Source organism: Doryrhamphus excisus, chromosome 16, assembly GCF_030265055.1.
Source record: "Doryrhamphus excisus isolate RoL2022-K1 chromosome 16, RoL_Dexc_1.0, whole genome shotgun sequence".
In the NCBI taxonomy this organism is placed as follows: Eukaryota; Metazoa; Chordata; class Actinopteri; order Syngnathiformes; family Syngnathidae; genus Doryrhamphus; species Doryrhamphus excisus.
In genome coordinates, this window is record NC_080481.1 from 12,031,969 (window position 1) to 12,049,672 (window position 17,704).

Here is a 17,704-nt window from a genome sequence, read left to right on the forward strand (position 1 = left end):
CTCCAGCAGCGTAATGATATTTGCATACAGATGTCTTACTTGCTTTGGTAATGCATGCAACACTTAAATATATATTCATATATGTGTGTGTTGAATCTATTCTAAGAAAATAAACGTATTGGCACCATCTGCTTTATGCTATGCCAGCAACTTTTAGAGCGTCTTTGCAGAAAAGTGACAGGTTTGGGTGAATTTAGTGTACTGGAACAAGAGTGCCTGTCAGAATGAAGTAAAAATGGTGTTTTGAGTTGAACTCACCATCCAAGTGTCGCCCCTGCCCCCCACCGTCACACTTTTCCTTCTTTTTCTCGTAAGCGTTTTCTTCTCGAGCCTCATGAAACAAGCCACCTACACTTTAGGACATCTGCTAAGCTGATTTTCTGGGGCTTAGCAGCACCACAGTGGTATCAAAGAGATTAGGTGAAACAACATCCAACTCTGGCTTTGTGCGCTGTTTCTATAACTCAGCCCTCTGTAAATGTGTATGTGTGTGTGTTTGACTCCAGTGAGCTTTCAGCTGTGCACAAGCTGTGTCTGTGCGTGGGTGCGTGTATTATGCTGCGTGTTACAGTGCCGTAGAGTCACAGAGCTGGTGTAATACCGCTGGATCTGGAGTGTGAGTGCTTCTTTGCAAACAAGAAAATCAGAATGCATAAACACGGAGCAGCTTCAGAGTATCTTGCAGCCTTTGCTTTTAAGCCAAACCAATTTTCACTGGTAAAAAAAAAAAAAAGACTACTATCCCCTATAACCAATATCGCTGTTAAAGTGTACTTATTTCCTTTATTTTTCTCACTTTCTATTGGCTGGGCAGCAGCTATTTTGCTTTTCAGCATGACACTTCATAAAGGGCACTTTATGAAGGGTACTTTATGAAGCGAAGTGACTATATCTTGCCATATTATGCATGCATGCATGCTGGTTAACGCTCAGTAACTATCCACACAGATAATTAAGTAGTGAAATGTAATAATGTCATTTATCCCTGTAGGTTAAGGGTTTGAATAATTGCTGCAGTCAGCCTTCTGTGTGTGTGTGTGTGTGTGTGTGACCACGACTGCACGCTTGCCTCCATACCCCTTGTGCGAGATCAAGAGAGTGAGTCTCATTTGTGTGTTTTTTTTTTTTGTTTCTTCTCAACAGCTTTCACTTTTTTGTGCCCGCTAACTAGAGAAAAAAGAAAGGAGAGAAGCGGAGGGAGGGTATTTGAAGGAAGAAAAGAGTGCAAGCCAAAGAGCATCGGGTGCTGTATCAGTCTGATATTTTCCATAGTGACAGCTGGGCCCAAAAGCTCAGACCCTTTTCTTCTGGCACACAAAGCCCATTAAGTATGCCACTCGCTCAATGGCCCCCGCAGCCTCTAAATTGCTCCAAGCTCCTCCCAAAAGTGTGGCAGTCTTTGTCATTGTAATCAGGCCTTGTTTGTGAAGTGTTGCCTGTATTTACCGCCGCCATGGGTGCACATTTGCCCAGCCTGCTGCTGCTGCTGTGAGTGCAAGAGGAGAGAGGGGACACACAGTGAAAGTGTGAGAGTTGGGGAGGTGGAAAAAAAAATATGGAGAATGGAAGAGTGGAAGGAGACTTTGTGGTAGGGGGTAAGTATGGGCAGAGGGTGCACTAAAACAAAATGAAGAAATCAGGACAGAATTTTGACTCTAGAACTTTGCAACGTGACAATGGTCACAGCAGGAGGGTGAGAACTTACGGCGTCCGTCTGGACCATGGGGTGGAAAAGTAGGGGTTCAACCAGGGTGATGCCACGTGGCTGCAGGCGTGGCCATGCAGATGAAGATATCCATCCACCAAAAAAGTCCACTCAAGCCTTGCTTAACTGACAGACCCACTGACATCACAGTACAAACGATGTAGAGTATTGGGGCCACATGATGCCTTTTGGCAGAGCTGACCCCATTCCACTTGTCACCCTGTCCCCCCCCCCCCCAAACCTCACCCCAATCTGTGTATCGGGTGGGGTAAGCAGGAAGGAGAGCCGACAGGGAGGGGTGGGTCTCTAGAGATGATGGTCATCCATAGTGGCATCCAGACCAAACTTTGTCTCTTGGCTTTTCTACCCCCCCCCCCCCCCTTTCACTTTGAGCCTGTGTACACATGCCTGTTAAGAATTCATAAGTCTCACCCATAGAGTTGACGCAGTGTAATAAGTGAGTAATGAAGAGCCAGAGGCACTTTGAGCTTTTATCATATTAAAAAGAGCAGCACTTATTTTTGGAACACGGTTGATGTTACCAGCACACATGCTAACTTGGATGGATATTCAAATGAAAAGCAAAAGTCCAAATCCATACCAAATACATTACTGTGTGAAATGCATTGCTGTGGCTAATGGGAGCTGACAGATATGGGCGATATCATGCTGCATGGATGTGGGGGAGAGAGTAAGGTTGAGGGTGTGAAAGTGTGTGTGTGTGTGTGTGTGTGTGTCTTGGTAGGGGGGAGGTATTTGATGTCTAATATCCATCTGTAGATGAGTTTCACTGGTCTCCAACAAAAAGTCAATTCAAATTTAAGTCTTTTCACTTGTCAACTCCAGTTTCTTTTGCACAAATCCTCAATTTGACTACTTTTTAATAGAATTTTAAAACCCACCAGCTTATTTAAAATCTAATGATATAATGATATGAAGGTTGTACTTGGTTTATGCCATTTTGTCGTTGCATACACGTTGGCTGACTGAAGAAGAAGGCTTTGTTCTTTTTGGTTTTTAGGTATAGTTTGGATTTTTTTAACATGAAGTTGTATGACACTGACAGTTGTACATACGTTCCATAGAGGAAAGACCTTGGCTGAGGTATCTGGGGTAGTCAAACGGTGATGAACGAGTTTTTGCCCTGAATTCCTCAAGACTCTGGATGTTGAGGGACTGTCTTGACTGACATCTTCAACATTGCATGGAAGTTGGGAATAGTACCTCTGGATTGGTGGTGGTCCCCCTTTTCAAGAAGTGTGACCAGAGGGTGTGTTTCAACTATAGGGGGATCCCAGTCCTCAGGGTCATTGGGAAAGTCGAATCTATGCTGGAGAGAAGAGTACGATTGTTAGTCGAACCTCTGCTACAGAAGGTGAAGTGTTGTTTTGTGGAACATTGGACCAGTGACCTACAAACAGAATGTGTTCATAATTTTCCTGGACAGCATTTCTAGGCGCAGCCAAGGTACCGAGAGAGTCCAGGTTGCGGGCCTGAGGATCTCATCTCTGGTATTTAGAGACGTTGTCATCGCATTTTGATGATCAGCCTTTGCATCTGAGTGTGAAGCTTCTGGAATGAAACTCAGCAGCTCCAACTTTGAAGTCATGGTTCTCATTTCTCAGGGATTGCTCCCTGTGTTGGGAATGAGGTCCTGCCCCAGGTGCAGGAGTTCTCGGGATCTTGTTCAACGAGTGAGGGAAGGTTGGAGTGTGATATCGGCAGACGGATCGGTGCAGCATCTGCAGTAATGCTGTACCGCTTTACCGGACTGTTGTGGCGAAGAGAGAGCTGAACCGGCGGTCGATCTATGTTTCCACGCTCACCTAAGGTCATTAGCTTTGTGTCGTGCCTGAAAGAACGAGATCGCGGGTACAAGTGGCTGAAATGAGTTTCCTCCGTAGAGCTACTGGTCCTCAGAGAAACCAGTTGAGGTGGCTTATGTATGTAGTCCGGACGCCTTCCGGATCACTTGCTGGTGAGGTGTTCCGGGCATGCCCAGCCGGGAGAAGTCCTGGGACTGTCACTGTTCATGTACTACACTGCTGTTGGGGATGTCATACAATTGTAATACAATTACTAATCGTAAGATCATAAAATCCACATGTCCAGTCCAACCATCAAGATGGTATTCTTGAACATGTGAAAGGGTCTGCTGCCATTCACTTTTTTAAACTGTATTTTATTGTATGTGTCTAGTGTGAGTGACGTATGTGTTAATTTAGGTATATCAAACTTATATCAAAACTGGACTTACATAGAAATACAACTTGAACAGAGGACCACCTGCATTTATCAAGACTTTGGAATAGCAAAGATGATTAAGAGTGAGTGAAATTTTCTTTAATTAGCTCAGACGGGTCATTTTCTCAACAAGGTTTTGTTTTCTACACTCGAGTGTGTGCATGTGTGTGCATATTTGTTGAAACTTTATTGTCACCCCCGTCTCCAAGACAGCTGGAGCCTGTGTCAGAGTTCAGCTGCCTGCTCTACAGAGCGAAGAATAAAGGGGTTGACATTGGAGGGGGTGTGGGGGGGTGGTTGTCTTTACTATGTGTGTATTCATTTCGGTGTGTTTGCATATGGCTGAACGTGCAGAATGTGTATGCTTGGTCCTCTCTGCCGGCTGGAGCATAAGGGTGCGGCCTGTGGGGGTGAAGAGTGAGAGAGCCGTGATCAGAGGCTGTCTGCCATCCTCAGATAAGCAGTCGATTCATTATTGGTGTTCTTGCTCTCACTTTTTAATGCCAATAAATGTGGAATGGAAATGGCAAGGTGGTGTGTCGGGGATTTGTTTACTAGAACTATCACTGGATACCTGCACCATGTTGCACACATCATACTTAGTAAAAGTGAACTTTCTTTATTAAGTTTACCTTTGTTAAGTTTATCTTTCATATTGTGAGATTACGAATACGACCAGAATACTTGTTTTTGGTCAACTCTTATAAACAAAGAAGTAAACATTCATATACTTTTTAAAAAAGTCAATGAATGGAGATGAAATGAAATGAAGAAAAAAAGCGTTAGGTTGTGAGTTGATGGTGGAATACCCCCCGTTCCATCTTGGTGAGATGAGGATAATGGGAGCAAGCAATGGGAGAGCTCATTATCTGGCCGACCATCTGCTATTGAGAGGGAGGAACTGTCTGTCTGTCCCAGACACACACACACACACACACACATATTGTGAAAAGGCCTGGAGTTAGAGTGAAAATGTTTCTCCAACTTACCCAAATTAGCTGTACATCTGCTATGTGTGGCCTAAAGAGTGGGGTTGAAGCTTATTAGTAAAGTATAACTTTAAAAAAGTAATAAATACTAAGATAATTAAAATATGTTTGCCATATTTTTTTAAATAAAAATATATTATGAACTCTAGCTTTGGCTGTTATGATATGTTACAATGGACAGCACTTAGGATAACTTTTTAACATACTTTTTGTACTAAATTTGAGTCACCGAATTATATTATTATTATATTATTATAATATTATATTATTGCAGATAATTTTCTGTTTCTCCCAAATAGAAATGCTCAGATATGCTTTTAATGTTGTGAAATTAAATTGCTGAAGGAGCCAAGTGTGAGAAGTTGTCGGCCATAGCAGATGCTCTTTGTTGCTGTGCAGGCTATTGTTGTTGAAAGCTGAGACTTGTGTGTGTGTGTGTGTGGGGGGGGGGTGATTAGGATGACTGTGTTGTGTGTGTGTGTGTGTTGGGGTGTGGTAAGGGGGGATTTCAGGCCCTCGGCCAGCTCCGGGCAGTAGGAACACACGGCGCACTTCCTATTGGCTCTCCTCAGCTGTCAATCACAATCACCCCACCCACCCGGCCCGGCAAGTTGTAGTAAAGTTTGAGCAAGTTTGAGCACCACTAGTTCAAACTTGGCGGCAGCACTTGACGCTCGGGGCAGACGCGATGGTCGCAAAGATGAAGCTGTGTCGCACTTTTCTAGGTTCGTATCACTAACCTTTATTCGTTGGCGGCAAACTTTACGAAGATGACAGAACTTGACTCTTTAAACTCTTTCACGTTTGTGTTTGCTGGCTTGAATGAGTTACATTAGCGTATGTCGAACACTTGACGGAATATTTTGTGTTAAGTTTAGTAGAAAGTACGTGTGTTTATGTTTAAAATACCTCTTAGTGACGTCACAGAGGGATTAAATAGAGATTTACAGTCGAGCCCCCGTTGTGCAAGTTTAGTGTCAACAATATATGAAGACATTTGAAAATAAACTTTACTCCATTCTATAGTCTCAACGTCCACCCCGTAGTGGAACTTCCCAGACAAAGGACAGTTGATCCCCTAGGGGACCTTGTGGCCCTGTGGTACCGTGGGGACAATGCGAAGCTGCGGACTGATTAGAAACTTTTTTTTTTGTTGAGGTAGTCTGTCGGCTTGTTCCATCTGTCGAGGGCCCATAGGGGCCTCCCCCGGTCCCAACCTTAGCACTCAGTCAGCTGCTGCCCCATGTAATATTTATGCACAATATAGCCACCATGCAACTTCATTCATAAAGTGGAAGGAGGCCTCTGTGCCATCTGCACCTAAACACAGCAGGGAAAGTTTACCATTTTGTATCTAAAATTGCAAGTAAACAGTTTACACTTAAATTAGTTTGTCATCTTGTCTTCTCCCTAATCTGGATTGAAAAATATTTCACTTATTTAAAAAAAAGAATTACTTTTTAAATTAAAAAAACATTATTAATTAATGATGATATTTACAACATCACAACATTTCTTTACAGATGTTTATTTTGTTTTATTGGCTTTGAAAAAATAAATCATGGAAAAAGCCACACGCCTCACTATGAAGGCCTATGAAGACCAAACAAAGTTCTGAAAAAATATTTACAATTTGTGCTAAACTTCACTGATGAGATTTGATACTTGTGGGGATGACCAAATGTATAAAAGTGGGGGATTAACTTGAGCTATATTTTGATTACTTTTGTAATCTTTTATGTAGGCGTATACACAAAGGTTCAGCAGCTGCCTCGTCCTTCAGCAACACAGCGAGGAATACTGACATATTGTTGAAAATGAAATGCTCATTAAGTCTATTTCTACACTTACTGAGAGAAATACAGAAACTTATGTTACATCCCCAATAATCTCATGCCAGGTAGTGTGCTGCAATGAGAGCTGTCCATGGTTCTGATACATACTTAAAGGGGGAACAACTGTGGAGCTCTCCACAGGCTGCATGATCAACCTCAAACTAAATTAACAAGTTTATTTTAAGGCAAGTGTGTCCAAACTTTATCCACTGAGGACAATGTACAGAAAAATTGAAGTATTTTATACATTATAGATGCTAAAACTATTCCAATGTAAGCCTTGGAGGTATCTGAGTAATCATATTAGCTTTGTGGTGTAGGTGACACATGCATATGAAACAATATATTGCATTAGTAATTAATTAATGCGATAATTAGAGTATGTTGGAAATGTGGCATTGACATTTTAAGTTTAAGCTATGAAGTCTTGTTCACTTCCACTAACTTTTTACATAGCCCCCCCCTTACCCCCTCCAGCTGGATCAAGGTTTGGGAGAATTCATAACCCCCCCCCCCCTATTCTTCCCTCCACCCGTCTTGTTTATTTGATTGTTGCCCCTGTGTGAGTCCCCTCTCCTACGCAGGCAGCCATAGTCTGAAATCATACTGATGCGATGTGCACGGCCGGTGATTGATTTCAGCTCCAATGCATAACAATGGGATTGCACAAAAAGAGCCTGCTGCAAGGAGATAAGAATTTAATAGAATTTCTGAAAGCTGAAGGTTGGGCTTTTTGAATATTCCCTGCGTGAGCAGCGTGGAGACAGCAGATAAAGAATGGCATTTGTGGGGACTATTCTCAAATGGCTTGTAATGAATGGTTGTCATTTCCACTAATGGTTTCAAAACAGCCAAGGAAAGAAAAAAAAACATTTTGGAGTGACTCTAAGTAACACTCTTAAGACTGGTTCTAGGAACTGGCATTATTCTGTCATGTGAGACTTATCAGCACATCTCTTATAAGGCAGTGGTCTCATGGCCACAAGTCATATTATGATTTGAAGCATCATATTTGTAAATGGAGAATTTCATTTATCTGGCAAAGTCCATAACTGCAGGGAAACGAATATAGCTTGAATGAAACATTGGGTCATACCACTATCAAGTAGGCATGGGGGTGGATAATGCCTGAAGTATGACTCTACCATAAGTAGTTATGATTTAGTGACACGTGTTGATGCTTGTTCTGACTAGCCTTGTCATTTGGGAGTGTGGAGTGCTTAAAAATTAAAATGCAATTTTCCTAGTTTGAGGTGCTCAGCTTCATTGGCTGGGATGATGCATGTGTTCGAGGGGGGGGAGAGAGAGAGAGAAAGAGAGAGATAGATGTGGGCGTGTTCATGTACGACGGAGCGCGTCGTGAGGGGTGTGTGGAACTGGGGGTGGGGGGTTGTGGGGGTGGTCCTCAAGCCCTGCCCATGTGATGCTCGAGGTTTTACTACAGCTTCCGTGATGTCATGGCAAAGGGCGGAGGGAGGAGAGTGGGGGGGTGGTGGTGGAGGGGAGGTGGGGGCTACAATGGCTCATGAGGGAAAGGTAAGTCAATATTAGGTTTTTTTTTCTCGCTGACAAAGGCAAATGAAGCCATGTTTTTGCTTACAAACAAGTAACATCCCTCACGCCTCGATCCGGGAGCCCCTAGGCCGGTGCTACGCGTGACCGAGGCCGTTCTCTTCCTTACCACATCTGGACCTTTTGGACCGGGATACAAAAAAAAATCATCTTTAAGCATTCACTTGGATATTGTTATGATTATAATTACTGCTACTATTATTACCTAAAGAAAACTTCATCTTCAATTCTTAAAACACAACGAGGACGCAGCGACGAAATATTGTTCATTGCAGGTAACGATATTTTTTAATATACATTTTATTTATGACTTAATTTATTTCCTTACACCTATAAATTCAAACTTTCTTGTGTAAAGTCTTATTACGACGCGTGTGTGTGCATGTATACACTTCTTATAATCTATCCTTCATCAGTGTGTATTTGATGTGCGTTGTGTTTACAAATAGTACTTCTCTAATACTCCTTTATGGAACTGTGCAGGATACTTGAGGTGTATCCTTCATCCTCCGTCCTCTAGTTTCACCTTTGCTATCTTCCAGGAATAGATGCATCCGTTTTACGCAACACCACCGCCAATCAGCGTACATATAGGAGACATATTGTTTTGTTGTGTGTGCAATCCAAAGTGTGTGCAATCCAATGTGCGGAGTTTAGGCTGTAAATCTCGCTGTTGTTGCGATGTGTTTGTGAGGACGGACGGATGGATGAAAAGATGGAGTGAGTGTGTTAAAAGAGGGAGGGGTTGGCCATTTGATCCTCTGCAGCGGAGAAAAATAGAGATGCTCTTTTCAAATGTCAGCCGCCTTTAATGTTGTGGAGATCCTTTTTTTTTTAAGTTTTAAAAGCGTACTGGAAAATAACAAGCAGTGTTGAGGAAACAGGCTGCACGTTATTTTTTCATGTCGGATTCTATCCCGCGGTGCATAATGTGGACCTGTGTGTTGTGTTTGCACAATCCTCCCCTCCTTCTCTTTGCTTTGCTTACATGGCCACGAAATGTGCATGTGTGTGTGTGTGTGTATGTGAGTGTGTGCGGCCCTCCGGTCTGTCAATGCACCTGCGTCCTAAGATGGAGGAAAGAGATGAGGGATGTTGATGTTGATGATGATGATGATGAGGCACACTACAACTACCTACTATGTCTCCCTTAGAATCTTTAGTTTATGTTGCTATTTACTTTTATAAACTATTTTAAGTTGTTCTACTATTGTTGTGATAGATTATAAATTATTTAATGTTTCTTTTCACAGCATATGTGAGTTTCCAACTCTAGAAACTTTATTTAGTAATTCAAGCCTTGTGGTGAGGTCTTTAAAAAATACTTTTATGAATGTTTTTCTAATTTTTATAATTTTTTACTATTATTGTTTTGTTTCTTCTTCTTGCTCTGGAGAGTGGAATGGAATGGAATGGAATGGAATGGCCTTTATTGTCATTATACAAGATGTACAACGAGATTGGAGAGCTTCTCCTTTCAGTGCAGTAGTCAAGTTAAAAAAAAAAAAGTATATAAAAGTACTGTAAAAAAAGACAAGATATATACAAGATATCCAAAATATACACTTAGTATTGTACAGGAGCAGATATATCCAATTTAAACACCCTAAGGAAACGATGCTAACTTTCAACTTATGAGAACACTTTTTGTTTCGCTCTGCTGACTTCCTGTGAAATATATAACCTAGATTTGTGGGATTACAGAATTAGGTTATTGGTGCCCTTATGTTGCCACGGAGACTATAGAGCTGAGTTTAGCGTACACCAAGCTTGCTTCATGTTTTTTTAGTTACCTAAATGGCAAACCTTTCTATTTATTAGGGACTGAATAGCCCGCGGCGAGGACAGCAGGTGCCAGAGGAGGGAGCGTAATAAACATGTTGGCGGAGCAGCTGGGGCCAAATTGCACCCTTGTCATTCAAAGCCTATCAGAAATCTAAGCTATACAAGCAAAGGTCAGGGTCCTGGAGGCTTTCAATAGAAAGAGAGACATTTCAAATGAGAGGCCTGGAAATAATGAATTTCATGCCCTGTTTTTGAAAGGAATAAACTTAGATGTATGATGATGATTCTAAACAATACTAAATGTACCAACTTGGACCAGTGCAGTGCCAATGGGACACACATTTTTTTTAACCAGCAGTGGCACGTTTGTTGTTTCTCAGACGTAGAGGTCAGGGTGGCCCTCAGGGTGAGCTCCTCCAAAAGCTGCTGCTTTGCTTTCCCCCATTTATTCCCCTCTGCTTCTGCCCCGGAACTATACCAGGCGTTGGTTCTGACCCCTGTTCTCTTTACACAGTATTTAACCTATACTATGCTGCACCTTTTTTAGAATACAAATAGAAGTATTCAGTTTAGTTTTACTCCCTCTTTAACTCCCAACACTTTTGATTTGTGATTCTCTTCTGTTTGGTTGACCGTCTAATCACATTGCGTTGTGACTAAATCCTTCTTTACAGGAGCTGGAGCGTACAGCTGGCCCAGCTCCGTATGTAAACTTAATACCGTTACAGTCGGCCCACTCTGGTATTTAATCTAACTATGGATTTAGAGCTCTTTGCCCCATTGTCCCAATACAGTAAGCTGCGAGTATAATGGTATTAAGATAGAGCTTCAACTTTTTGTGTATATGTATGTATATATATATATATGTATATAATTGTATTTGTATATACACAATTCTGGCTTTGCAATAATACTCTTTTGATCGACACTGTCATTATGATGTTTAATGCTCGTTATTGTGGTTTTAGATTGCAGTCTAGAGAGCTGTGTCTAGTATTTCTTTCCAATATCCCCTTCATGTTCAAAATGTTAGAAACACCCCTTAAGGAAGCAATACTGTCATTCTGTAACAGTGTCAATCAAAACTGAGCATTATTTTGATACAGATCTCGTATCGGAATGATTCACAAGCTTGTGTGTGAACCTTTATGAAATGTCAGTGAGTGACGTATTTTGGACAGGAACTGAAGAAAAAATATATATCTTTTTTTATCCATTCACTTTGCATTAATGTGTTTGCTCGGTAGTCAACAGAGAACAGTAGATCTGACCTGAGGCCAGAAAGTATCCTTGCAGAAAGCTGTTATATATTTGGCATTTAGGAAGTACTCTCAGCTACTTGGCCTCCAAACTAACAATACAGGACAGATGCTCACTTCACTTCCCTTTTAAAAGAAGGAATGGTGGGAAGAGGGGGGGGGGGGGTAAAGAAGCAAAAGGAGACAGGAGAGTTTTCATGGATGTTGTATGTGTGGAGACAGCTGAGACAGAGATGCAGACCAACAGTATTGCTGCTGTCATCACTTTTCTTGCTGGGGGGGGGGGGTAAAAGTTGATAAACAAGCATTTTTCAGAGTGCTGGCTGGGCGTTGGCGGGTTCTGCATGTAATGGGCAAAGTAGAGATGGGAAGTGCAGGGGGGACTTTGGAGGTGAAGAGGCTGCGAGGAGGGGGGGGGGGGGGGGGGCGCATGGGCTGTGGTCCAGGACCTCTCAGTTTTTCAAATGTGCTTTTAGTCTGCACTGCAGCTTCAGTCTGAATTTGTGTGTTGACCCAAACTTCGGCCATTTAAGTGTTAACAAATTAATGTGCAATAGGAATCATTTCATAAACAAGACAAGAGATCATCTGCTTTTATAATATCATGTTTCACCTGATATTCACTATAGGATAAAACCTGATTCTCAGCCTTAGGGCTATAATAAAAAGTACATCTGTTTAGCCTTGAGCACTGATATAAAAAAAAGTACACCTCGCTCTCCTTATTAATACATCCTTTTAAACATGACAAGTTGTGTTATAGTGTAGGAAGAATCTAGTGGGGATTTAAAATAGACTTAAAGTTTCTCTTGGGTGATCAGGGCAATGAAGTGAGGAGCTATTACCTTAATGAAAAAAAAAGGGGGAGAGAAAAAAAGAAGGCTGATTTATGGAAGATTCATTATTTACTGACCATTCATTCCTCTCATCCTCCCCCACTCTCTTCTACATGTGCCCTGAAAAGCTCGATAAAAATGCGCAAATTTGATTGATTCTATTAGTCAACTGACAGAGACCCCAGCTGCAGCACTTAACCGTGTATGTGTGTGTGTGTGTGTGTGTGTTGTTCCTTTAAACATAAAGTAGTAAAGTACCATCACCCCACCCCCTTAATATGCTCCTCTCTCACCACACCCGCTCCTCGAACCACCACCCCTCCACTGGAACTGATTATTCAAAATATTTTTTTTATTTGCCTCAATTTTTGTCTCCTTCTACCCCCCACAAATTGTAAATCCTCACCCCCTGCTTCCTTTCTTCCTCTGTTCCTTGCACTAGAAAATGAGTTTCGGGGCGAGCTGGTGAACCAGCGGTGGACACGAGGCGAGAGGACCAGCAGCCGCTGTCAGGCCTCCCTGAGACTGCAGAGCCGTCGACCAATCATGGTGAGTGACAGGGCCCTGCAGCAGCAAGCCCCCCCCCCACCCCACGGCCCTCAACTCCCCTTCACCACCCCACCAACAACTTCATTCTGCTTCCTGGGCATTTCCTCATTTCATAACTCAGCAGGGACAGTAAGAAAGAAGGGGGCAGGATGAAGGAGAGGTCTGTGTGTGTGTGTTGGGTGAGGGAGGGGGGGTCAGGTGATGGAATACTGGAAAACATAATCAAACAGCACATCAAATGTCTTGCAAAGCCCCACCCATCTTCCTCTCTAACCCAGTTCAGCTTATCTGAGTTTAGTTAAGCTCAGCGTTTTGCCTCGGCTGCATTCACTTCTCGCCACAGCATTTTTTTTTTATTGTACTGAAACACAATAAAAAAAAAAGGATGGTCTTGAGCTGCTCATATTTGTATCAGCAGAAAAGGATACTCCATTTCCAAAACTAACTCCGCTGCTATGATCATTTTTTGAGGTTATTTCTGGAAGCTGAAAACAGTTTGTGCTTTTCCTTTTTTTTTTTTTGAGGCGACATGCAACAAAGAGATGAGATGAGATGACTGTAGGGTGGGTAGGTGGGGGGGGGGGTGTGAGGACAAGGAGGAGGAGGTGAGTGGGGGTGGGTGGCTTCCCCCATGGGCCCAGTAAAAGTAGTTTTGCTCCCCCCTTGATGGCTCAGGTTCATCTAAGAAGATGACGTTTATTGATTTGGGTTGATTTCTACTACTGGGGGCCCCGAGGAGAAACACCCCCTCCTGTATGGCACCTGTCATAATAGAACCTTTTTTTATCAGAAGTGGAACAGAGATATGCTGTGGTCAAAATCCCATCATTAAGTGTAGAGCCAGGATTTTTATGTTTGTTTTTTTTTTACTTTTTATTTTACTTTACTTTCACTTTAGGCTTTGTGGGATCTCTGGTTCTGCCATAATTGAGCATGTGTAGCCCATTAGGAAAAACCACTTAGATTCCAATATGGATCCTTAGGCCATGTAGGGCTAGTTTGGCCTTGGTTAAGGCTTGCTCTTGTGCTCGTCTTGTTCATGTATGTAGAGCGAAAAACACACCTCCCCCTCCTCCCACCTCTCCATGGTACTCCTGTGTGAATTATTAAAATGAAACCATGAATAGGCTTGCCGTGCACACTAATCCAACATGGAGGTTTTCCCGGCGTGGTCAGTCTGCGGAGAGAGGTGTTAAGCTCACCTCTTAATTGGCAGCTGCTGCCTGCAGGTCATTTTCAGGGATGTCAGTCTTCCGTCATCTGCTCCACTGACTCCTTGCAACTCTCTCGCTCGCTTTTGTAAAAAACTAAAAATGAATGAAAGCGTCATTAATGTGAGCCAAGAGACGAGGGGTGACCTTCTCTCTGAAGTCAGCGCCCCCCAGCCAGACATTTACATAGAGCTGTCACAATGCACAGCAGCACCCTCCTATACCAAAGCATCACACGCAAAAAAACATAATTGAGAATGTACAACACAGCCCGTAGGGATGAGCTGTACATCCCACCTTTTGCTTTTATTCTTTTTCCCCTCCACCACCATTTCACGTTACATTTCACACTAGTTTAAATCACACACAATACACATTCACGCTGCAAGTGTCACACACTTTTATTCACACATGGACACAATACTAGCACCTCTCTTGTATTGCTAATCATGTGCACACTCCACAAGGAGTCTTGCTTAAAAGACAACAAGTCTGAACATAAATTCCAAGTGCGCCTTTCAAAGAGATTATGAAAATCAGGTGATGGCTTGCCTTTCCGGGTTTGCTTCCACTCGCTGTGACTTTGTGCACATACAAATTTAATGAGTTGGAATTGAGAAAAGGGACAGGAAGAAAGAGAAGGATGTGGTTACCAATTTACAAATGTGTAGCTATGGTTACACAAACATTAAAAAACCCTGTGCTCAAGCTGTAATGTAAGTTTAATTTGTATTTACGCGCACATGTGCCATTTGAGCATGTGCACATTCATACAATTAATTACAGAATTAATTAGCGGGAAAGCATTGTGTACATATATACTCATGTGTCTTTTTTGTTTGGGGTCGTACATCATTTGATTCATCATCTGCTTTTAACCTCCATTGCCAAGCCCAGCAAATTGATTGGATGTATATACACACACAGCAAGCCATTAGTGTGAGGGAGCACACTCCTATTCATAGAAAACTCTTCACACTGCACTCTTCTTATATCCACTCAGCTCCACGTTGCAAGTAGGGTGCAGAAGGAGTCGACGACTTCCTTCGGGCGGGGGTACAAAGCCGCGGCTTGTTGCACAACTTCTACACTAACAGAGCCTGATCTAAAGAGTTGCAAAGGCCCGCACACACAGAAAGGGAGGGTCTTTTTCTGCCTGCACCTGTACCTCCGGCCTGACACTAAAGGCTAGTGAATGAAGCGTACGGAAAAAAAAAAAGTCCTTATCGACAACAACAACATGCTTCATCTTCCTCTCATCCCTCTTTCTCTCATTCTAAGTCTATTAACAGGAAAGGGACTTTGCCAAAATAGAGAAGGAAAGGAAAGGGGGGTAAACTAAGAGGAGAAACAGGGGCCTTGTGTTTGAATCCCACTGTGGTGATGCCAGCTTGACTATAGAGAGAACATAAAGCAGTTAAGTGGCTGGGCAAGAAAGCCGTTGGGGTGTGGTGTGGTGTGGTGTGGAGTCGGGTGGGGCACTTACAGGAGGGAGGAAGTGTGAAACATAATGGGAGAAAAAAAGATGGGAGAAAGCTGTGATAAAATAAAGTCCAGTAATCAAAGCTAAAAGCTCCATTGTGAAAAGAAAGAAAAAAAAAACATCTGATAGCTTTAGAGTGCAGCGCAAAGGAGGCATGGCCCTGCTTAGTGTGTGTGTGTGTGTGTGTGTCTATGAATGAGTGTTGCAACCAGGTTAACACCTGCTCTTTTGAGGCTCTCCTTTGCCCATACGCACACAAATACACACATATGTACATACATATATGTTCGCTTCAAGTGTTGTTACAGCAGCCATTTTAGAGGCCATATGATTTTTCCTCATTATTATAGTATTCAAAGTTATGATTTCCAATCCTTCCTCTCGGTAATGGCTCTGGCTGCTGTACAGCCAGGGCGCATTGCAGCTGTATAATATACAATCATGTTCAACCACTCAGGCACTGCAAATTACAGGTGGTGTAATGGAGGGTGTGGAAGGGGAGGGGATTTTAAAAGCAGCTTGAGCCTCCTCTCCGTAAAGCCTGTCAATTCATGTTGTGAGTCACTACATCAGTATTTGTCGTATTTTTTTTTTCTCTGCTATTTTTAAGAGAAAGCGATGGAGGAGGAGGACCTCCATAAACTTTCAGTGTCTCACTTTCTTTGTTTGTCTTCTCTCAGATGAGTGTAGAAAGTGATGACAAGCGGACTCGCACTCGTTCGAAGGGAATCAGAGGTAAGGGAAGCCATTGTGTTGGGTAATGTCCAATTTGCATTGAAAACATTAATGTTTTGCTGTGGAGATCGATGTAGATCAGGGGTCTCAAACTCAATTTACCTGGGGGCCACTGGAGCTAGGGTCTGGGCAAGGCTGGGCCGCATCAGATTTCCCCCCCCCAAAAAAACGCATTTATTAAAAACTAACTTTTTCAGTGCTTTGGTTCCGATTTTCTACAATAAAAGCTCTGATAAAACATTCCACTGTTCTCAAATATCTTAATTTTTATTTTTCTGCACAAAATAAGATGAAAAATAAATAAACAAATCCAGAATAAAGAAAATCAATCAATCAGTAATAAATAAATATAATAATAATAATAAAACACCAAATAATTAAAACTTAAGAAACTACATATAGTTGGTGGGTAGACAAATTATTTTTTTCAGATTAAAATGAACAAAGCATTATTAGAACCCTGTAGACATGACAAAACACGACTATAGTCACATTTATACTTTTTTTTATTTACAACATATTGCGCAACTGCAGGGTCTTGAGACACATGCTAACTCGCAAACTAGAGAGCTAGCGACCTAAACGGTAGCCTTCAAGTTATTTCCTTTAAACTTAAATAGCCAAAAACTTACCACTTCCACACGGATAGGGAGGATAACTATTAACAGTTATTTAACCTTTAACATGAACATTAATCAAACGTAATAATTTTTTTCTGGGTACATGATAGCATACAGCATCCATATCAAACTTGCGAGGGCCGCACTAACATTAAACTTTCATATCAAGGCGGGGGCCTCAAACTAGTGTCCTGCGGGCCACATTTGGCCCGCGGGCCGCATGTTTGAGACCCCTGATGTAGATGATATGGGTTTTTCAGAACCGATACCGATTATTAGTAGTTAATACAGGGAGTTAAGAGGCCCAGCAACAGCTCTTGTAAAGTTAGATAATAGCTCTCAGTGTTTTCAACCTTGATCTTAGCATACTTCCCTGCAAAAAAACAAGACTCAATTGAATTTTTTTACTCTCACTCACAATCACTCTGCCACTAAGGCTTGCTTTAACCAATCAGATGGCGCCGTGGGTGGAGCAATGCTGGAGACAGAAGTCCACAGCAGGGAGTGAAAGAGGCATGGCTGAATCTGAACCCAAATAACCCAGTTTTAAAGCAATTTCTTGATGATTTATTGCAAATTAGGTCGACCGCTAGTTCTCTCTCCTGTGTTTATTTATTCTCTGAAAAATACAAATCTTTTCACTTGAATTGCATTCATACGTGAAAGGATTAGTGCTACTAGTCGAGTTTTTGTTTCGAAGCAATGTTGCTGAGCAGCAGTTGAGATTCATTCCAACTGAGTGATGAAAGAAGAAGAAACCAAGATACTTCTTACACACACACTTTTATGTGCGGTTAGTGTATCTGTGTATCTTGATATGTGGGGGTATGTCTGACATGTGATTAATGCATGAGATATTGGAGCCCTGGCTGGATTCTCCA

At 42.2% G+C, this 17,704-nt stretch overlaps 1 protein-coding gene across 9 annotated transcripts in view; it reads left to right on the top strand.

The window, feature by feature from the left end:
• LOC131104023 (myelin transcription factor 1-like) overlaps positions 1-17,704 on the top strand; it is a 91,320-nt gene that overhangs the window by 49,588 nt on the left and 24,028 nt on the right. For 6 of the 9 annotated variants that reach the window (XM_058050701.1, XM_058050700.1, XM_058050705.1 and 3 more), the window contains exons 4-5: positions 12,668-12,774; positions 16,149-16,203. In XM_058050701.1, the coding sequence (XP_057906684.1) occupies positions 12,668-12,774; positions 16,149-16,203 (162 nt within the window). The other 3 variants (XM_058050702.1, XM_058050708.1, XM_058050707.1) reach the window with 3 other exon arrangements.